We start from the raw sequence: 21,285 nt of genomic DNA, 5'->3' as shown, positions 1-21,285 counted from the left end.
TGAGTTCATCATTCAGTCTTCAGCTTCCATTGAACACACTTGAAACATGTCTTCCTTCACTGTTCTGTTGCTGTGCATCCAAGCTTGCTTGGTCCAGGTGAATGAAATTAATTGTTTTCTTCAATTGTCAACTATTCTTTTGATTTTACTGGTCTATCTGATGCTGTAGCTCCATTTTTTATTTCAATGGATTTTCTTGTTCGTACAGAATGTGTTCAGCCAGTGTCTCGGCTCATACGCACCTGCCACCATCATTGCCCCCGCCGCTCTCTCCACCGCCGCTCCCTGCGGCTCCGGTCTTGGCTACGGCGCTGGACTAGCTGGGCTCGCCTACCCTGCTGCTGGCTTGGCTGGTGCTGGTCTGGCTGGCCCCTTCGGATTGGCTTCTGGTTTGGGTTATGACGGACTCGCCTACCCTGGCGCTGCCGGTTACGGCTCTGGAGTCGCCGCGTACGGCGGCGCCGGTGAAGGCAACGTGGCGGTCGCTGGTGAGCTGCCAGTCGCCGGTACCACCGCTCTGTATGGACAGGTGCCCATCATGGGTGCTGTGAGCTTCAGCGGTCCTGTAGCTGCTGCTGGTTCCGTGTCTATCTCCGGACAGTGCGCGTGCGGCTGCGGTGCTCCTCTCACTACTCCCGTGTACTGCTGAAACAGCGATTTGTTTTATGTGGACAATAAACGATTATGATTTGAGCATACTTATCTTTTCTATTTACTGTTAAAACCCAACACTGCTCTGAAAGTTTTGTACATAACATATGAAAATCTTTAAATTTTTTCCTGTCTCGCAAACTAGGCAAAAAGCTTCGCGTAGTGTATGTGACTGCAACACTACCCTTAAAATATTCTCGAATTCTATTCTAAGACGTAAAATAAATATCATATCTACCGAATTTTTCGATTTGATAGAGACAATAGTTCGTATCACTAGATAGATATATAAGAAGGAAATAAAACAAAAAAATATGTGTACATACAATAGGTGAATACATAACACATAGTGATGATGTTGTTGTATAAATGAATAAACAATCAAGACAATTATTTCACAAAAAAAATATTAATGAGAAATATGCCAACCTGTGCAAACGGCAGCTCACTCAGCATAAATGCGAACCCCATGCGAAGTACAGTCCCGGACCTGGTGTTCAGCGACAACCGATCATTCCATTAGGCATATATTCTTTTTTGGGAAAGGCTAATATAGCAGATAGTGCTTGAGTCAGTGTTAGATGTCTTATAGTTCGGCCATTCAGAGAATGCGTTCCTGACACGTCGCGATTGAACTGACGACGTAACTTTGCAATGGCGTTGCAGTTACGATAAAAATATTTTTGCTGGTTGTTTACCGTTTTAACAATTGAGGAGCATTAAAACAACATTATTATATCAATAATCAATGAATGTTATTACGTCGTCAGTTCAATCGCGACGTGTCAGGAACGCATTCTCTGAATGGCCGAACTATAACAGCAGAACATTCAGAGAAACTGTCATTCCGGAGCGTGTTGTCATGAGAAAACGTATTCGTCAACGCAAATCGAAGAAATATCTGAAAGATATACCAAAAACTCTCATGCTTGTAAGTAGATAAGTCTACAAAGATTTCTACATCAAGTACCAAAACTCTATTAGCCATTATTTAATTAAATGCTACTACTAATAAATATATATTGCTATCACCACAATAATTTCATCGCGCGATTTGGTGTGGTCTCAGTGTCATAATTGTATTGTAAAACAAAACTGTTTTTGTCATCTGTTCTGAATACTCCAAGACCTTTAAGAAAACAAAGTCAAAGGGTTCATTTCATACAGATGCTTAAGAAACGTCAATAGTTAAGTGTAAGGTTCCAAAAAGTGGGTCTTATGGAGAAGAACCGGATAGAAACTCCATATACACTCTATTCAAAATAGAAGTGTTTAGGAAGACCTAAACATATCCTTGTTTTGATGTTTGGAAAAATGTATTCTCAGCATGCGGTCCCTTGATCATCAAGTCAGAATCTAATCTCAAAGAATTCATGGGCATCTCTCGAAACATATAGAGGTATTGGCTTTTGATTTTACAATCCCCTGAATCGCCTTTCCATGTCGCTCAGTTTTGCCTCCATATTCGATAGTGGAGGTAACGAAAGAGTGATGGGAACTTCTTAGCAGTTTATGGCAACTACCTAGTGTTTGGACATATTATTCGTTTTGAAACCTTTCACCAACCTATTGATATGTGAACCTATGTAAGGATATTACGCGGATGTAACACATACACATTTTTAGCCAGTTTGTATCATGCACCACAGTCCTTACTGACTGCAAAAATAAGAAAACTTATGTTTGAAAATTGATTCAGATCATAAAAAGACAACAGGTTTATTGCATCGTTTTATTTCATCGAAGGAATTTTTGTTGTTGTTTTGTGTTCCAATAAGTTCTTAGTTGCGGCAGCCACAGCCTGTGCCAGCAATACCACTGCGGAGACCGAGACCTGAACCAATTCCAGCTCCATAGGCAGCAGCTCCAAAACCAGCAGCAGGGCTGATAGCTCCCAAGCCAGCACCATAAGCACTAGCAGCACCGAAACCAGTAGTCTCGCTGATCATGGCGTTTCTGCCATTACCGCAGGCGTGGTTAACGGCGCCAGCACCGGCAGAAGGCACCACACCTTCCATAGCCACAGTACCCACGAACGGCAGCTCACCAGCCGCGGACAGAACACCCTCATACACGTTGTCGGACACTACGGAGATACCGACGGGAGCGATGGCGGAGGCGCTGGAGACAGGCAGAGCGCCGCCACTGGTGGGGCTGAACTCCATGGCGGGGGCGTAGATTGCATCGTAAGCCAGGCCTCTGCCTGCAAGGCCAGCGTTCAGTCCGTTGTAAGCCAGACCTCTGCCTGCCAAGCCAGCACCAGGGTAGGCGAGTCCATCGTAAGCCCAAGCAGGAGCGGCCAGGCCGCAAGGGGCAGCAAGTGCAGAGGCGTCAGCGACTGCAGCGCGGCTGGTGCACTGACCCACCGCCGACTGAAAATTAAATAGAATAATGTTAGCTTTGGCAAATATTAGACCGTCAAAAAAACTAAATCAATTCAGTAAAATGTGTTACCTTGAGCAGGAGCGCCTGGGCGCAGAGGATGAGGATAGCCTTGACAGACATAATAGTTTGCTTCGAGTGCTGACACTAGAATGATATTCAGTGTTGCTGCTGTTGGTTTTATACTCCATATTCTTATCAATTTCCAAGAAAAATATTTAGGTAAGTATTATTATTTATCAAAAACTTGTGCAATCACAAACTTGTGCAGACTACTATTTACTAACAAAGCAACGTGTGTGTGTATTTTCAGTCACGTTTTTTAAATTTCAAAATAAAGGCCTATCAAGTGTTGTCATTGTTTAGGCGTTGAGTATAAAATGTGTTAACATTTTCAGTTCATCATTCAGTCTTCAGCTTCCGTTGAACACACTTGAAACATGTCTTCCTTCACTGTTCTGTTGCTCTGCATCCAAGCTTGCTTGGTCCAGGTGAGTGAAATTAATTGTTTTCTTAAAAAGTCAACTATTCTTTTGATTTTACTGTTATATCTGATGCTGTAGCTGCGTTTTTTATTTCAATGGATTTTCCTATTCGTACAGAATGTATTCAGCCAGTGTCTCGGCTCATACGCACCTGCCACCATCATCGCCCCCGCCGCTCTCTCCACCGCCGCTCCCTGCGGCTCCGGTCTTGGCTACGGCGCTGGACTAGCTGGGCTCGCCTACCCTGCTGCTGGCTTGGCTGGTGCTGGTCTGGCTGGCCCCTTCGGATTGGCTTCTGGCGCTGCCGGTTACGGCTCTGGAGTCGCCGCGTACGGCGGCGCCGGTGAAGGCAACGTGGCGGTCGCTGGTGAGCTGCCAGTCGCCGGTACCACCGCTCTGTATGGACAGGTGCCCATCATGGGCGCTGTGAGCTTCAGCGGTCCTGTGGCTGCTGCTGGTTCTGTGTCCATCTCCGGACAGTGCGCGTGCGGCTGCGGCGCTCCTCTCGCTACTCCCGTGTACTGCTGAAATAGCAATTTGTTTTATGTGGACAATAAACGATTATGATTTGAGCATACTTATCTTTTCTCTTCACTGTTAAAACCCAACATTGCTCTGAAAGTTTTGCACATAACATATGAAAATCTTTAAATTTTTCCTGTCTCGCAAACTAGGCAAAAAGCTTCGCGTAGTGTATGTGACTGCAACACTACCCTTAAAATATTCTCGAATTCTATTCTTAGACGTAAAATAAATATCATATCTACCGAATTTTTCGATTTGATAGAGACAATAGTTCGTATCACTAGATAGATAAATAAGAAGGAAATAAAAAGAAAAAAATATGTGTACATACAATAGGTGAATACACAACACATAGGTCCGTATTACAGAAGGCTACTCAAGTCCTGATCTCTGTTTAAAACTAGATTTGAGTTGAGATTTAATTTTAGAATGCTCCTCAAGCATAGATTCGGTGATCATAGTTCAGCCGAGTGTAGATCATTACTCAGTTGTAGATTACAGTTTAAGTAGAGATTTGAACTATAATCACGCAAGTGTGGTCGACACCACGCTTGAGCAGAGATTTCCTTGTCAGTCTAGCAAATAATTTGTTGTTGAATAGGAAGTTAAAATTAAAATACGAACAAAAAATTGATATTTTTGAAGAAATTGATTATTATGATAATATTTTTCCTATCGATGATTCGAACAGAAGGTTGAACTTCAGCGTTCCTCTCAGATATCTCAGAGATGTATAGGTATATGTAAAAATACTATTATAAATGATTAAACACACTTGTTTTTCTATCAATAAAAGACTATGTAAAAATATTCATATTTTTTATTAATTCAAACTTAAAATGACTATAAAACAATTATAAATAAACAAAACACTAAAATAATCACAAAAAAAGTTGCTCTAGGCTCGTTTGCAGAGATATCTCTTCAATTCTTGTGTTGGAGAATCAACAGCATGGGCTTTATTAATTTCCATTAAACTGTCCACATTATCGATTTTCTTACATTCCACGATAGGTAGGTACCTTAAAATTCTTTTAATATTTCGATAAGTAAATTTCTCTAATAAACTATTTGTTTTCTTTCTTGAAGTCATTTTAAATAACCAAAATATTAAATTATAACTGTAACTGTCAAGTGTCAATCTCCACTACCACAGATACGATACACTCGGAAAGCATTCCATTCTACGAACACGCTCGTATTTGTAATTTTAGATATTACAACCATCTGCTATATGTATCATTCAACACATTTTCAAGGCGTAAAAATGGCATATTTAAATAAAACCTACAATTAAAAAGCCTATGTTTTCTTTCAATCATGATTTCATTAATAATTAGATGTATAACTAAATTTTTATTTTGCGTAAGTTGTAACAGAGTTGGCGAAAAAAATAAAATGTAAACGAAAACAGGCTGATGCATAGACAATCCATATTCTCTGCTTGAGGCGCGATTTGAATCTCGATTCAGCTGAGTACAGTTTAAGTATTGTACTGAAATAAGAACAACCCTCAAGTGCAGATTCTATATTTAAACTATGATCAGGTGATTCGAGATCAAACTGTACTTGAGTAGCCTTCTGTAATACGGACCATAGTGATGATGTTGTTGTATAAATAAATAAACAATCAAGACAATTATTTCACAAAAAAAAATATTAATTAGAAATATGCCAACCTGTGCAAACGGCAGCTCACTCAGCATAAATGCGAACCCCATGCGAAGTACAGTCCCGGACCTGGTGTTCAGCGACAACCGATCATTCCATTAGGCATGTATTATTTTTTGGGAAAAGCTAATATAGTAGATAGTGCTTGAGTCAGTGTTAGATGTCTTAACAGCAGAACATTCAGAGAAACTGTCATTCCGCAAATCGAAGAAATATCTGAAAGATATACCAAAAACTCTCATGCTTGTAAGTAGATAAGTCTTCAAAGATTTCTACATAAAGTACCAAAACTCTATTAGCCATTATTTAATTAAATGCTACTACTAATAAATATATATTGCTATCACCACAATAATTTCATCGCGCGATTTGGTGTGGTCTCAGTGTCAAACAAAACTTTTTTTGTCATCTGTTCTGAATACTCCAAGACCTTTAAGAAAGCAAAGTCAAAGGGTTCATTTCATACAGATGCTTAAGAAACGTCAATAGTTAGGTGTAAGGTTCCAAAAAGTGGGTCTTATGTAGAAGAACCGGATAGAAACTCCATATACACTCTTTTCAAAATAGAAGTGTTTAGGAAGACCTAAAAATGTATTCTCAGCATGCGGTCCCTTGATCATCAAGTCAGAATCTAATCTCAAAGAATTCATGGGCATCTCTCGAAACATATATAGGTATTGGCTTTTGATTTTACAATCCCCTGAATCGCCTTTCCATGTCGCTCAGTTTTGCCTCCATATTCGATAGTGGAGGTAACGAAAGAGTGATGGGAACTTCTTAGCAGTTTATGGCAACTACCTAGTATTTGGACATATTATTCGTTTTGAAACCTTTCACCAACCTATTGATATGTGAACCTATGTAAGGATATTACGCGGATGTAACACATACACATTTTTAGCCAGTTTGTATCATGCACCACAGTCCTTACTGACTGCAAAAATAAGAAAACTTATGTTTGAAAATTGATTCAGATCATAAAAAGACAACAGGTTTATTGCATCGTTTTATTTCATCGAGGGAATTTTTGTTGTTGTTTTGTGTTCCAATAAGTTCTTAGTTGCGGCAGCCACAGCCTGTGCCAGCAATACCACTGCGGAGACCGAGACCTGGACCAATTCCAGCTCCATAGGCAGCAGCTCCAAAACCAGCAGCAGGGCTGATGGCTCCCAAGCCAGCACCATAAGCACCAGCAGCACCGAAACCAGTAGTCTCGCTGATCATGGCGTTTCTGCCATTGCCGCAGGCGTGGTTGACGGCGCCAGCACCGGCAGAAGGCACCACACCTTCCATAGCCACAGTACCCACGAACGGCAGCTCACCAGCCGCGGACAGAACACCCTCATACACGTTGTCGGACACTACGGAGATACCGACGGGAGCGATGGCGGAGGCGCTGGAGACAGGCAGAGCGCCGCCACTGGTGGGGCTGAACTCCATGGCGGGGGTGTAGATTGCATCGTAAGCCAGGCCTCTGCCTGCAAGGCCAGCGTTCAGTCCATTGTAAGCCAGACCTGTACCTGCCAAGCCAGCACCAGGGTAGGCGAGTCCATCGTAAGCCCAAGCAGGAGCGGCCAGGCCGCAAGGGGCAGCAAGTGCAGAGGCGTCAGCGACTGCAGCGCGGCTGGTGCACTGACCCACCGCCGACTGGAAATTAAATAGAGTTACGTGTTAGCTTCAGCAAATATCGGAAAGTCAAAAGTAAACTAAATCAAAGTAAAATGTCTTACCTTGAGCAGGAGCGCCTGGGCGCAGAGGATGAGGACAGCCTTGACAGACATGTTAGATTGCTTTGAGTGCTAACACGAGAATGATGATCTGTGTAACTACAGCTGGTTTTATAGTCGACATTCTTATCGTTCAAGTTCAAAGAAAATTTAGTAGTATTTAGGTAAGTTTTATTTGTAAAGCTTGTGAAAGCTGATAAGCATTATATTAATTGTACACAACACTAATTAACAGAGCCTATTAAATATTTCTTTGAAGTTACAAAATGAAAACGTGAGGTCAACTGATAACGATGAGGTGTCAAATATAAAAGCGCAGGTACGGATGCAGTTCATCATTCAGTCTTCAGCTCCTCGTTGAACAAAAACATCAAACATGTCTCCCTTCGCTGTCGTATTCCTCTGCATCCAAGCTTGTTTGGTCCAGGTGAGAAATAGTGCAATAATTTTTAATTTCATCGGGTTTGAATACACGTCTTCTGATACATTATTTTATTGTTCCAGTCTGTGTTCAGCCAGTGCACCAGCCGCGCGGCGGTTGCTGACGCCACGTACGCTGGTCCCTATGGTCTGGCCGCTCCTGCCCTGGCAGCTCCTTACGGATTAACCGCTCCTTGTGGTCTGGCCTCTGGTTTGGCTTCTCCTTTCGGCTTGGCTGGTGCTGGTCTGGCTGGCTCCTACGGATTGGCTTCTGGTTTGGGTTATGACGGACTCGCCTACCCTGGCGCTGCCGGTTACGGCTCTGGAGTCGTCGCGTACGGCGGCGCCGGTGAAGGCAACGTGGCGGTCGCTGGTGAGCTGCCAGTCGCCGGTAATACCGCTCTGTATGGACAGGTGCCCATCATGGGCTCTGTGGGCTTCGGAGGTGATGTGGCTGCTGCTGGTGCCGTGTCTATCTCTGGCCAATGCGCTTGCGGCTGCAACACCCCCTACAACACTTACCTCTACTAGACAATGTTACTACTAACTAAATAAATGATTTTGTGTGACCGTATTTAGTTTTGTTACTGTTGTTAGTTAAAACAAAAATTCCAAATCGCATTATACCCTTATTAAGAATGGGCCAGTCCTATCTTTTATGAAGTTGGCTTCATCTTCAACTGTACGGCTACAGCAGTAGGTACTTGTATTAGAGAAATGACTATCTCACCGTCACGACCAAGCGTATTCGTAGCATAGGTTCTTTGGATTTCGACAAGAGCATACATGACAAGAGTGAGCGGCTGGGGGATATTCTGGATTCTGTGTTTATAATATTAAATTACAAAAAGTACATAATTTAGTTCTAATATGTCTCGGTTGTCGAGGTGGCCTCATGTGGGTTAAATTCGAGGTCAGACATGTACCAATGCAAGTTTTCAAAGTTTGTGTACTTTCTATGTAGGTATTACCTTAGATATCAATAGCTTATTAAAATATGAAGGAAAACATGTGAAAGAGACCTGGACTCTAAAGTCGGAATATAACCCACATTGAACCAGCGTGGTGACTTACTCTCAATACTTCTTCGTGTGATAGGAGACCTATGCCCATCACAGGGACGATAAAAAAGGCTGTGATAATGTCCCGGATAGAATGAGAAAAAGATTTACAAGTAACGAAAGAAAGAAGAAGTGTTTTAATTCTACATCCTTTCACATATCTTATCGTTACGAATTATTGAGTTAAATAGGTAGTTGTTAAAACCTGTAAGAATTTCCTAAGTTGTTTTTTATCTTCATTGTTCACCAGCCAATCTAAACTCATCTTGCCCTAATACGTATTTTCGTCAATTTGAAAAAAAAACGATCCCAAACACGAGGTTCCTTTCTACCATTCGGCAGTTCCCTTAATTCTCTGCAATCTCCATTGTTCATCATTATCAGCCTTCTTACTGTCCCACTGCAGGGTACAGGACTCTTTTCATATAAAGAAGAAATGATTGAGTTCTGGGCTCATTGGCTCTGGGCTCATTTTTTTTAAGAAAATCGTGATTCCATGTTTTCGCTTAATACCTGATCTTTGTAATGTGCGTACAACCATTCATCTTTGTTCTGATTTATGCGCTCAAACAAACTATCGGCCGACTAAAAGTTTATATTGTACAGGTACTCTAAGGGTCCGTTCAAACAGACCGGGTCGGAGAGCATCGGCGCGCATTTTTCTTTTCACACAGACCGGAGCCGATCGGCTGCGCGAGCATTAAAGAGTATGCAAACGGAACCAAACGTCAAGAAAAAGTACGCGATCGGGTCCGGTCGGCTCCTCTTATTATTTCACACCGAGCGCCTTCGAGCATTTTTAATGACAAAAGCAGTGCATATGCAAAAATAAACCTTACTTCAAATACTAAGTACTTGATTTTTTAACGTGTGAAGAATTTGCTCTTCTCTCCGAGCCGGTCTGTCTGAACGGACCCTAAATCTGATGTAACGTTCAATCAGCAAAAATTACATCGTGCTGAATGATGAATAAATTGCAGTAACGTGATCTTTGTGTATGTTGAATGCTCGTGCCACATCATGTGTGGCTTAAATAATACTATACGACGAGTAACTTTATAAAAAGCAATATTATAAGCAGGACTCGTAAGAACTAACATTTATTCAAGAATTCTTGGGACTAGTGTAACTTTAGATTTCTCTGGATTGTCAACTCTTTAAAAATATGTGGGAATAGTAGAAAATAATGAATAGGCACTTTTCGTTTGCGTGAACATTTTATTGTTTTGCAGAATGGTATTTGCCTTCTTGGCAAGTTCTTAGTTGCGACAGCCGCAGCCTCTGCCAGCAATACCACTGCGGAGACCAAGACCTGAACCAATTCCAGCTCCATAGGCAGCAGCTCCAAAACCAGCAGCAGGGCTGATGGCTCCCAAGCCAGCACCATAAGCACCAGCAGCACCGAAACCAGTAGTCTCGCTGATCATGGCGTTTCTGCCATTACCGCAAGCGTGGTTGACGGCGCCAGCACCGGCAGAAGGCACCACACCTTCCATAGCCACAGTACCCACGAACGGCAGCTCACCAGCCGCGGACAGAGCACCCTCATACACGTTGTCGGACACTACGGAGATACCGACGGGAGCGATGGCGGAGGCGCTGGAGACAGGCAGAGCGCCACCACTGGTGGGGCTGAACTCCATGGCGGGGGCGTAGATTGCATCGTAAGCCAGGCCTCTGCCTGCAAGGCCAGCGTTCAGTCCGTTGTAAGCCAGACCTCTGCCTGCCACGCCAGCACCAGGGTAGGCGAGTCCATCGTAAGCCCAAGCAGGAGCGGCCAGGCCGCAAGGGGCAGCAAGTGTAGAGGCGTCAGCGATTGCAGCGCGGCTGGTGCACTGACCCACCGCCGACTGGAAATGAAACCAAATTATTTGTTAGCTTTTAGCAAGTATAAGACTGTCTAAGAGAATCCAAATGAAAATAAAATGTGTTACCTTGAGCAGGAGCGCCTGGGCGCAGAGGATGAGGATAGCCTTGACAGACATGATAGTTTGCTTCGAGTGCTGACACTAGAATGATTTTCAGTCTCGCTGCCCTTGGTTTTATATTCCATTTTCTTATCAATAAAATTCAAATAAAAACGAAATAGTATTTAGGTAAGTGGAACTTATGAAAAGCTTACGCAAAAGAATGATAAGCCTACCACACACATGCTTAGAAAGTTTGAATGTATTTTCAGTCACGTTTTTGAAATTTCGAAATACAGGCCTATCAAGTGTTGTCATTGCTTAGGAGCTGGGTATAAAATGTGTCAACAGTTTCAGTTCATCATTCAGTCTTCAGCTTCCGTTGAACACACTTGAAACATGTCTTCCTTCGCTGTTCTGTTGCTCTGCATCCAAGCCTGCTTGGTCCAGGTGAGTGAAATTCATTATTTACTTGAATTGTCAACTATTTGGATATAACTTTGGATTTTACTGGTCCATCTGATCCTATAGCTCCATTTTTATTTCAATGGATTTGATGTTTTGTGCAGAATGTGTTCAGCCAGTGTCTCGGCTCATACGCACCTGCCACCATCATCGCCCCCGCCGCTCTCTCCACTGCCGCTCCCTGCGGCTCCGGCCTTGGCTACGGCGCTGGACTAGCTGGGCTCGCCTACCCTGGCGCTGGCTTGGCTGGTGCTGGTCTGGCTGGCCCCTTCGGATTGGCTTCTGGATTGGGTTATGACGGACTCGCCTACCCTGGCGCTACCGGTTACGGCTCTGGAGTCGCCACGTACGGCGGCGCCGGTGAAGGCAACGTGGCGGTCGCTGGTGATCTGCCAGTCGTCGGTAACACCGCTCTGTATGGACAGGTGCCCATCATGGGCGCTGTGAGCTTCAGCGGTCCTGTGGCTGCTGCTGGTTCCGTGTCCATCTCCGGACAGTGCGCGTGCGGCTGCGGCGCTCCTCTCGCTGCTCCCGTGTACTGCTGAAACATCAATTTGTGTCATGTGGACAATAAAACCATTATGATTTGAGCATAATTCCCTTTTTTATTTACTGTTAAAAACCCAACACTGCTCTGAAAGTTTTGCACATAACATATGAAAAACTTCAAATTTTACCCATCTCGCAAACTGTGCCAACAATTTCGCGTAGTGTATGTGGCTGCAATACTACCCTTAAACTATTTTGGTGTTCTATCACAGTCTCAGATGTAATATAAATATCATTCCTACCGAATATTTTGATTTGATAGAGACAAAAGTTCGTTTCACTAACATAGAGAAATAAGAAGGAAACAAAATAAACATTTTTATTGTGTATACACAACATAAAAACTCGAGATAATTATTTCACAAAAAAAAATTGAAATATGAGACCCTGTGCAAATTACAGCATAAATGCGAACCCCATGCAAGGCAGAGTCAGAGAAAACCGATCATTCTACCAGCCTAGTTTCTTCTTTTTCTTCTTTTTAGGAAAAGGCTAAACTTAAAAGAAAGAAACTTAAAGGAAAAGCTTTAACTTGGTGTTAGTTGTCTTAACAGCAAGACATAGAAACTATCAGGAGCGTACTGTCATTAGAAAATGTATTTTTCAACGCAAAGCAAAGAAATCTGAAAGATATACCAAAAACTCTGGGTAAAGATGTCCTAAATTAGGTTTCAAAGGTTGGTATGTAAAAACATTATTAATTATTATTTAACTGTTAAATGCTACTACTACAAATAAATTGTCATAAATAATTTCATCGCACGATTTCAATGAACTGCAGTAACTTGATCTTTGTTTATTTATATGGCTCGTGCCACAACGTGTGTGGTCTTACTGTCATAATTGTATTGTAAAACAAAACTGTTTCGGCATCGGCATCTCTCGAAAAACATAGAAGTATTGACTTTTGATTTTACAATCCCTTGAATCGCCTTTCCATGTCGCTCAGTTTTGCCTCCATGTTCTAGTGGAGGTAACGAAAGAATGACGGTAGCTTCTTAGTATATAGCAACTAATTCGTGTTTGGACTTATTCGTTTTGAAACCTTTCACCAACCTATGTGATATGTGAACCTCTGTAAGGATATTATGCGGATACACATACACATTTTTAGCCAGTTTGTATCATGCACCACAGTCCTTACTGAATGCAAAAAATAAGAAAACATATGTTTGAAAATTGTTTGAAATCATAAAAATACAACAGGTTTATTGCATCGTTTTATTTCATGGACAGAATAAGAGCTTTAGTTTTGAGTCCTAAATCAGTTCTTAGTTGCGGCAGCCGCACCCTCTGCCAGCAATACCGCTGCGGAGACCGAGTCCTGAACCAATTCCAGCTCCATAGGCAGCAGCTCCAAAACCAGCAGCAGGGCTGATGGCTCCCAAGCCAGCACCATAAGCACCAGCAGCACCGAAACCAGTAGTCTCGCTGATCATGGCGTTTCTGCCATTACCGCAGGCGTGGTTGACGGCGCCAGCACCGGCAGAAGGCACCACACCTTCCATAGCCACAGTACCCACGAACGGCAGCTCACCAGCCGCGGACAGAACACCCTCATACATGTTGTCGGACACTACGGAGATACCGATGGGAGCGATGGCGGAGGCGCTGGAGACAGGCAGAGCGCCGCCACTGGTGGGGCTGAACTCCATGGCGGGGGCGTAGATTGCATCGTAAGCCAGGCCTCTGCCTGCAAGGCCAGCGTTCAGTCCGTTGTAAGCCAGACCTCTGCCTGCCAAGCCAGCACCAGGGTAGGTGAGTCCATCGTAAGCCCAAGCAGGAGCGGCCAGGCCACAAGGGGCAGCAAGTGCAGAGGCGTCAGCGACTGCAGCGCGGCTGGTGCACTGACCCACCGCCGACTGGAAATTAAACCACATTATGTGTTAGCTTTGGCAATTATAAGACTGTCTCAGAGAAACCAAATCAAAATAAAATGTGTTACCTTGAGCAGGAGCCCCTGGGCGCAGAGGATGAGGATAGCCTTGACAGACATGATAATTTGCTTCGAGTGTTGATACAAGAATAATTTTGACCGTAGCCGTAGGCCTTTTTATACTATGTTAGGTGCGTTATCAATTTCCAGGAAAGACAATAATTAATTAGGTAAATGTTATTAATTTCAAAGCTTGTGTAACTTATAAGCCGTAACATGATGATAAGGACAAATTGAAAATATTCTTTGTTTAATTTGGAAATAACATGATAGTGTGTCAAGTATAAAAGCGCGGGTACGGATGCAGTTCATCATTCAGTCTTCAGCTCCTCGTTGAACACAAACATCAAACATGTCTCCCTTCGCCGTCGTGTTCCTCTGCATCCAAGCTTGCTTGATCCAGGTGAGAAATATTATACCTCGACTTTGCTTTCCTTTTAGAATCAGGACTTTTAATTTTCATCAGGTTTAGTACACATCGTCTAATATATTATTTAATTGTTCCAGTCTGTGTTCAGCCAGTGCACCAGCCGCGCGGCGGTTGCTGACGCCACGTACGCTGGTCCCTATGGTCTGGCCGCTCCTGCTCTGGCAGCTCCTTACGGATTAGCCGCTCCTTGTGGTCTGGCCTCTGGTTTGGCTTCTCCTTACGGCTTGGCTGGTGCTGGCCTCGCTGGCTCCTACGGATTGGCTTCTGGTTTGGGTTATGACGGACTCGCCTACCCTGGCGCTGCCGGTTACGGCTCTGGAGTTGCCGCGTACGGCGGCGCCGGTGAAGGCAACGTGGCGGTCGCTGGTGAGCTGCCAGTCGCCGGTAACACCGCTCTGTATGGACAGGTGCCCATCATGGGCGCTGTCAGATTCGGTGGTGATGTGGCTGCTGGTGGTGCCGTGTCTATCGCTGGCCAGTGTGCTTGCGGCTGCGGCGCCCCTCTCACTACCCCCGTGTACTGCTGAAAAGCTATTTCTTTAATGCGACAAATAAACGATTATGATTTGAGCAAATTATCCTTTTTTATTCTTTGACTTACTATTTAACCCATCGCAGCTCTGAAAGTGTTGCACATAGCGTATGAAGAACCTGTAATTGTTTTCATGTCTCGGTTACTTTACCAACTGCATCGGATAGTGAGTGGGTGGCTGCAACAATAACTTTAACTATTCAGCTGTGCAAACATAGTCTCAACCGTAAAATAAACGTCCTGTCTTTCGAATTATTTTGATTTGATGATAACTTATAGACAATACTTTATTTCACTCAACATAAGAGGGAGATTTAAGAAAGTTTATAAACTGTGGATTCTAGGCATACACATTACACAGCACAAAAAAAAACAAGCCATATAATACGAAAAAAAAGTCAAAAATTGAGACAAACCTATGCAAAACAGCCGTCGCTGAGTAGAAATCCAGACAGAGTCGTGGCACAGGTCTTCAGCGCTAATCGATCATTCCATCGGCCTAGCCTTTTGCTTCGGTAATAACTAGACTTCTGATGTTATTTGTCATAGTAGTAGGACATTTTACGAAACCGCTGCCTTTGTCAAAAGCTAACTATCAGAAAATGCAATCAGTCGACGCAAATGGAAGAAATATGTGAAAGATGGACCAAAAACTTATGTTTATAAGTAAAATAACCTAGATAAGTCTTTAAAATAGTTTGTATAATAATTTTCTCTTATAACTTCTTAGTTCAACTTGCATTGTATAACTTTCTCAAAGTCAACCCAAAAATATTGTAAGCATTTATTTTTCATGTTATTATCGTATGTATCAATACATACAAATTCGTGAAGTCGTGAAGTCGTGAAGTGGTGAAGTCGTGGTGGCCTAGTGGGTAAAGGACCAACCTCTCAAGTATGAGGGCGCGGGTTCGATCCCAGGTCAGGCAAGTACCAATGCAACTTTTCTAAGTTTGTATGTACTTTCTAAGTATAGCTTAGACACCATTGGCTGTGTTTCGGATGGCACGTTAAACTGTAGGTCCCGGCTGTCATAGAACATCCTTGGCAGTCGTTACGGGTAGTCAGAAGCCAGTAAGTCTGACGCCAGTCTAACCAAGGGGTATCGGGTTCCCCGGGTAACTGGGTTGAGGAGGTCAGATAGGCAGTCGCTTCTTGAGAAGCTCTGGTACTCAGCTGAATCCAGTTAGACTGGAAGCCGACCCCAACATAGTTGGGAAAAAGGCTCGGAGGATGATGATCAATACATACAAATTGTAACACCTATTATGTTTTTAAAAAGAAGAAGAACGGGCAAGAAACTCCATGGTTACTCCATGGAGTTTCTTGCCCGTTCTTCTTCATAGGAAGCTACTTTTGGAATGGGCAACTAGAATCAAACTTATTTATATTTTTGACGTTCGTAAGTGCTTGTAAAGGCCTACATGAAATAAATGATTTGATTTGGTTTGATTTGATTTGAAAAGGTTTTCACATAAAATATATACTCTATTAGCCTTTATATAATTAAATATTACGCAGAACTAATTGCTATCACCACAATAATTACATCGCACAATTCCAATGTACTGCAGTAACGTGATCTTTGTTTATTTATAAGACTCGTGCTGCATCGTGTGTGGTCTCACTGTCATAATAACAAATAATGTAGAATGTCTATCTTTTGTTTTTTCTTTTATATAAGAAAAAATCAGATTGTAAAGCGCTGGTACTCAGCTGAATCCGGTTAGACTGGAGGCCCTCCCCAACATAGTTGGGAAAAGGCTCGGGAGATGATGATAGGAAACAATAATGTATTTCTCGAGAACGCGTAGATTGATTTGGAAAGTTTGCTTATTTGTGAAGTCGGTTCCTTTTATTAAAAAATATTATTTTTCGTGTGCAAAGATCTCATCATGCAGTGTAATGTGAGAATTCATGAACATCCCTCAATCTATACATATAATATTATAAAAAATATACATACATATTTTTTATTTACAACTTTTTAGTGATACAAATAGTTGTCACTTTCCATATAAGTGGAAAGTTCTCATCAATACAAAAAATATAAGCCCAAATACGAAGTATTTTACATATTCAGTTGTCGAGTTCCCTCGACCCTCTCTGGTCTCCATCATCAGGTCAGCTCCAAATCTTCACTGTTGAATAGTGCTTTCAGGCACACACCTGAGTGTCAAGTTTTTACCCATGAATGCCTACAACTTTCGAAGGTTGCCCTCGATTTCTCAGAGTTTCCATCATCAGATCCTGAACTGATGACTATGGGACCAACTGGCAGCTATTCCGCGTCGAACAAAAAAAGAATCACGTAAATCGGTCTATAAACCTCGGAGTAATCGATGTACATACATAAAAAATACATACCGGCCGAATTGAGAACCTCCTCCTTTTTGGGAAGTCGGTTAAAAATGATAGGAAAGTCAAAACTGTACATTGAATTTTTTTTTTAAGAATACTTGGGGGGTGATCCATAATCGATTCTGAACCCTAATATGTAGTTTTTAGATTTTTTGTCTGTTTATCTGTTTGTCTGTATGTTTGTCCCGGATAAACTCAAAAAGTACTGCATGAATTTAAATCAAATTTTGCATGACTATTACCTGGGGGCCGGTTTAACACATAGGCTATATATTATCACGCTATCACCTACGGGGGTTGAGCAATGAACGATTAAATAAACAAAATTGGAAATTCTATATTGCCCACGCAGACGAAGTCGCGGGCAACAGCTAGTTTAATATAAATATGAAGAAAAAAAGACATTTTGACTTCACATTTATTACTTGTATGGATATATGAAGTAACTCCTTGACTCGCTTCTCAATGTCGCTTCCTTTCCATGTTCGATAGTGGAGGTAACCTAAAGACAACGATAGAGTTAAGGGAACTCCGTATGTCGAAAATTTTTAGAGATCATAAAAAGACAACAGGTTTATTGCATCGTTTTATTTCATCGAAGGAATGAGAACGTTAGTTTTGTGTTCCAATAAGTTCTTAGTTGCGGCAGCCGCAGCCTCTGCCAGCAATACCACTGCGGAGACCAAGACCTGAACCAATTCCAGCTCCATAGGCAGCAGCTCCAAAACCAGCAGCAGGGCTGATGGCTCCCAAGCCAGCACCATAAGCACCAGCAGCACCGAAACCAGTAGTCTCGCTGATCATGGCGTTTCTGCCATTACCGCAGGCGTGGTTGACGGCGCCAGCACCGGCAGAAGGCACCACACCTTCCATAGCCACAGTACCCACGAACGGCAGCTCACCAGCCGCGGACAGAACACCCTCATACACGTTGTCGGACACTACGGAGATACCGACGGGAGCGATGGCGGAGGCGCTGGAGACAGGCAGAGCGCCGCCACTGGTGGGGCTGAACTCCATGGCGGGGGCGTAGATTGCATCGTAAGCCAGGCCTCTGCCTGCAAGGCCAGCGTTCAGTCCGTTGTAAGCCAGACCTGTGCCTGCCAAGCCAGCACCAGGGTAGGCGAGTCCATCGTAAGCCCAAGCAGGAGCGGCCAGGCCGCAAGGGGCAGCTAGTGCAGAGGCGTCAGCGACTGCAGCGCGGCTGGTGCACTGGCCCACCGCCGACTGGTAATTATAAAGAGTTATATGTTAGATTAAGGAAATATATGACCGTCCAAATGAAACTAAATCAAAATAAAATGTCTCACCTTGAGCAGGAGCGCCTGGGCGCAGAGAATGAGGATAGCCTTGACAGACATGATAGATATGTTTGCTTCGAGTGTTGATACAAGAATAATTTTGACCGTAGCCGTAGGCCTTTTTATACTATGTTAGGTGGATTGTCAATTTCCAGGAAAGACAATAATTAATTAGGTAAATGTAATTAAATTTCAAAGCTTGTGAAACTTATAAGCCTAAACATGATGATAAGGACACATTGAAAATATTCTTTGTTTAATTTCGAAATTACATGATAGTGTGTCAAGTATAAAAGCGCGGGTACGGATGCAGTTCATCATTCAGTCTTCAGCTCCTCGTTGAACACAAACATCAAACATGTCTCCCTTCGCTGTCGTGTTCCTCTGCATCCAAGCTTGCTTGGTCCAGGTGAGAAACAGTGCTATATAATTTTGAGTTACCTCGATTTTACTGTTCCTTTTAAAGTCAGGACTTTTTATTTTCGTCAGGTTTGAGTACACATCGTCTAATAATATTATTTCATTGTTTCAGTCTGTGTTCAGCCAGTGCACCAGCCGCGCGGCAGTTGCTGACGCCACGTACGCTGGTCCCTATGGTCTGGCCGCTCCTGCCCTGGCAGCTCCTTACGGAATAGCCGCTCCTTGTGGTCTGGCCTCTGGTTTGGCTTCTCCTTACGGCTTGGCTGGTGCTGGCCTAGCTGGCTCCTACGGATTGGCTTCTGGTTTGGGTTATAACGGACTCGCCTACCCTGGCGCTGCCGGTTACGGCTCGGGAGTCGCCGCGTACGGCGGCGCCGGTGAAGGCAACGTGGCGGTTGCTGGTGAGCTGCCAGTCGCCGGTAACACCGCTCTGTATGGACAGGTGCCCATCATGGGTGCTGTGAGATTCGGTGGTGATGTGGCCGCTGCTGGTGCCGTGTCTATCGCTGGTCAATGCGCTTGCGGCTGCGGCGCCCCTCTCACTACCCCCGTGTACTGCTGAACCTTAAAACTTTCTGACGTGTGAACAATAAATGATTATGATTTGAGCAAATTTTTCGTTTTCATTCTTGGTTTGATTGTTTGAACCAGAGCTGCAGAGTAGCTTTAAAAATATAACAAAAAGATAAAGAAAAATGTAAGGTAACAAATTAATGTTTCTGTCTTACAAAACTAGTTGTTGCATCCTGCAAACTACCTGTAATAGAACATGAAGTGTTGCCTTATGAAATTCCCGAAGTAAATTACATCAATTCTCATTGCAAAGCTGGAAACAAGAGTTTCATTTTATCGAGAGCTATAAGTATTTGCTTGTGCTTACACCGTTTAAAACCTTTTGGTTATTTTCTGTTCAATATAAAGATATTAACGAAAGAAAATGGTACTCCTTAGAGGGTACAGCCACAACGTAACATTATTCAATTAAGTTAGCTTGTGTTGAATATTTTATCTACGTACCGTTTTATGTAGAAAATGACAAAGTAATTCAATGATCAGAACACCGGTTTTCTTGGAACTTATACATGAATGAACTTTGCCTTTAGTTCATGTTATGCGGCTATTATCCGATACATTAATTGTAAAAGTGCAGTTATGGACAATCTGATAGCAACAATGCTAGTAAGGAAAATGAAACAGAAGATTCTATGCGTAATATAATTTATTTACATAAAACCATATATTTTGGATGCTTTAATATCATCTTTTGCAAGCTGATCAATACTGGCTGCATCCACAACCCTGACCAATTAATGCACCATATCCAAGACCTTGATTACCACCAACTCCATAGCCAGCAGCAAGTCCTGAGGCATACGCAGCGCCATAGGCACCTGCACCACCATAGGCACCAGCAGGAGCGATGCTCTCAATAGCAGTAACACCGTTACCGCAGCTGTAGCTGACGGCGCCAGCACCGCCGCTTGCCAGCACGCCCTCCAAAGCCACAGCACTCACGAACGGCAGCTCACCAGCCACGGACAGAGCACCATCAAACACATTCTCTGAGTTTATGGAGAGGCCGCTGGGAGCGATGGAGGACACGCTGGAGACAGGCAGAGCTCCACCACTGGTGGGGATTACTTCGATGGGTAGGCCACCGTAGCCTGCGCTAGGGTTGTAGCCGAGTCCAGCTCCGTACCCGAGGCCGGCTCCACAAGCCAGGCCACTGCCTCCTGCAGCCAGGGCTGGGGCTCCCAGACCGTAGCCTGATAGTCCTGATGGCCCAGCGCCGTAGTTATTGCCGGAGTTGCAGTAGCTGAATGCGGACTGGAAGAGAACGATTGGAAATATTAAGTAGGCGTTACACACATACCAAATCATCATCATCATCCTCCGAGCCTTTTCCCAAACTATGTTGGGGTCGGCTTCCAGTCTAACCGGATTCAGCTGAGTACCAGTGCTTTACAAGAAGAGACTGCCTATCTGACCTCCTCAACCCAGTTACCCGGGCAACCCGATACCCCTTGGTTAGACTGGTGTCAGACTTACTGGCTTCTGACTACCCGTAACGACTGCCAAGGATGTTCAATGACAGCCGGGACCTACAGTTTAACGTGCCATCCGAAACACAGTCGTTGGTGTCTAAGATATACTTAGTAAGTACATACAAACTTAGAAAAGTTGCATTGGTACTTGCCTGACCTGGAATCGAACCCGCGCCCTCATACTCGAGAGGTCGGTTCTTTGCCCACTAGGCCACCACGACACCCATACCAAATCAAACATAACAAATCTAGAATGAAACTTTACAGAAAGAAAATATCTTTTACCTGGACCAAGAAAGCCTGAGCGCAGAGGACGAGGATAGCTTTGGCAGACATTATAGTGAGTGTATTCGGTACCAGTTCAACTATAGACAATTGAATGATGTTCACTAGTTTTGACGTTGATTTTATACTAAA

General features: G+C 43.5%; 10 protein-coding genes across 10 annotated transcripts; 6 read left to right on the top strand and 4 right to left on the bottom strand.

Moving 5' to 3' along the window:
* The first annotated feature begins 23 nt into the window (after positions 1-23).
* Positions 24-667, top strand: LOC124643469 (chorion class A protein Ld12-like). Its single transcript, XM_047182459.1, has 2 exons — positions 24-97; positions 209-667. Exons 1-2 carry the CDS (start codon positions 47-49, stop codon positions 647-649), a joined length of 492 nt encoding a protein of 163 aa, XP_047038415.1. The 5' UTR covers positions 24-46; the 3' UTR covers positions 650-667.
* A 1,702-nt stretch (positions 668-2,369) lies between these two features.
* LOC124643467 (chorion class B protein Ld34-like) lies at positions 2,370-3,188 on the bottom strand. Its single transcript, XM_047182457.1, has 2 exons — positions 3,106-3,188; positions 2,370-3,023 (listed from the first exon to the last, which is right to left on the bottom strand). Exons 1-2 carry the CDS (start codon positions 3,154-3,156, stop codon positions 2,433-2,435), a joined length of 642 nt encoding a protein of 213 aa, XP_047038413.1. The 5' UTR covers positions 3,157-3,188; the 3' UTR covers positions 2,370-2,432.
* A 262-nt stretch (positions 3,189-3,450) lies between these two features.
* Positions 3,451-4,095, top strand: LOC124643470 (chorion class A protein Ld2/Ld41-like). The gene is made up of 2 exons (XM_047182461.1): positions 3,451-3,524; positions 3,636-4,095. Exons 1-2 carry the CDS (start codon positions 3,474-3,476, stop codon positions 4,044-4,046), a joined length of 462 nt encoding a protein of 153 aa, XP_047038417.1. The 5' UTR covers positions 3,451-3,473; the 3' UTR covers positions 4,047-4,095.
* Positions 4,096-6,755: 2,660 nt separating this feature from the next.
* LOC124643471 (chorion class B protein Ld34-like) lies at positions 6,756-10,920 on the bottom strand. Its single transcript, XM_047182462.1, has 3 exons — positions 10,857-10,920; positions 10,254-10,772; positions 6,756-7,274 (listed from the first exon to the last, which is right to left on the bottom strand). Exons 1-3 carry the CDS (start codon positions 10,905-10,907, stop codon positions 6,771-6,773), a joined length of 1,074 nt encoding a protein of 357 aa, XP_047038418.1. The 5' UTR covers positions 10,908-10,920; the 3' UTR covers positions 6,756-6,770.
* On the top strand, positions 7,818-8,396 carry LOC124643472 (chorion class A protein Ld5-like). The gene is made up of 2 exons (XM_047182463.1): positions 7,818-7,868; positions 7,946-8,396. The coding sequence occupies exons 1-2, from the start codon at positions 7,818-7,820 to the stop codon at positions 8,390-8,392; spliced, it is 498 nt and encodes a 165-aa protein (XP_047038419.1). The 3' UTR covers positions 8,393-8,396.
* Positions 10,921-11,211: 291 nt separating the features above from the next.
* Positions 11,212-11,890, top strand: LOC124643468 (chorion class A protein Ld12-like). Its single transcript, XM_047182458.1, has 2 exons — positions 11,212-11,279; positions 11,399-11,890. Exons 1-2 carry the CDS (start codon positions 11,229-11,231, stop codon positions 11,837-11,839), a joined length of 492 nt encoding a protein of 163 aa, XP_047038414.1. The 5' UTR covers positions 11,212-11,228; the 3' UTR covers positions 11,840-11,890.
* Positions 11,891-13,099: 1,209 nt separating this feature from the next.
* Positions 13,100-18,471, bottom strand: LOC124643333 (chorion class B protein Ld34-like). The gene is made up of 3 exons (XM_047182273.1): positions 18,413-18,471; positions 17,811-18,329; positions 13,100-13,618 (listed from the first exon to the last, which is right to left on the bottom strand). Exons 1-3 carry the CDS (start codon positions 18,461-18,463, stop codon positions 13,115-13,117), a joined length of 1,074 nt encoding a protein of 357 aa, XP_047038229.1. The 5' UTR covers positions 18,464-18,471; the 3' UTR covers positions 13,100-13,114.
* LOC124643332 (chorion class A protein Ld12-like) lies at positions 14,113-14,772 on the top strand. Its single transcript, XM_047182272.1, has 2 exons — positions 14,113-14,182; positions 14,287-14,772. The coding sequence occupies exons 1-2, from the start codon at positions 14,132-14,134 to the stop codon at positions 14,734-14,736; spliced, it is 501 nt and encodes a 166-aa protein (XP_047038228.1). The 5' UTR covers positions 14,113-14,131; the 3' UTR covers positions 14,737-14,772.
* A 263-nt stretch (positions 18,472-18,734) lies between the features above and the next one.
* Positions 18,735-19,393, top strand: LOC124643393 (chorion class A protein Ld12-like). Its single transcript, XM_047182375.1, has 2 exons — positions 18,735-18,812; positions 18,936-19,393. Exons 1-2 carry the CDS (start codon positions 18,762-18,764, stop codon positions 19,383-19,385), a joined length of 501 nt encoding a protein of 166 aa, XP_047038331.1. The 5' UTR covers positions 18,735-18,761; the 3' UTR covers positions 19,386-19,393.
* A 705-nt stretch (positions 19,394-20,098) lies between these two features.
* On the bottom strand, positions 20,099-21,204 carry LOC124643208 (chorion class B protein Ld34-like). Its single transcript, XM_047182088.1, has 2 exons — positions 21,154-21,204; positions 20,099-20,650 (listed from the first exon to the last, which is right to left on the bottom strand). Exons 1-2 carry the CDS (start codon positions 21,202-21,204, stop codon positions 20,099-20,101), a joined length of 603 nt encoding a protein of 200 aa, XP_047038044.1.
* Positions 21,205-21,285: the final 81 nt, after the last annotated feature.

Source organism: Helicoverpa zea, chromosome 27, assembly GCF_022581195.2.
Source record: "Helicoverpa zea isolate HzStark_Cry1AcR chromosome 27, ilHelZeax1.1, whole genome shotgun sequence".
Classification (NCBI taxonomy): domain Eukaryota; kingdom Metazoa; phylum Arthropoda; class Insecta; order Lepidoptera; family Noctuidae; genus Helicoverpa; species Helicoverpa zea.
The sequence above is the reverse complement of the archived record's forward strand: the minus strand, read 5'-3'. Positions and strand labels throughout refer to the sequence as shown.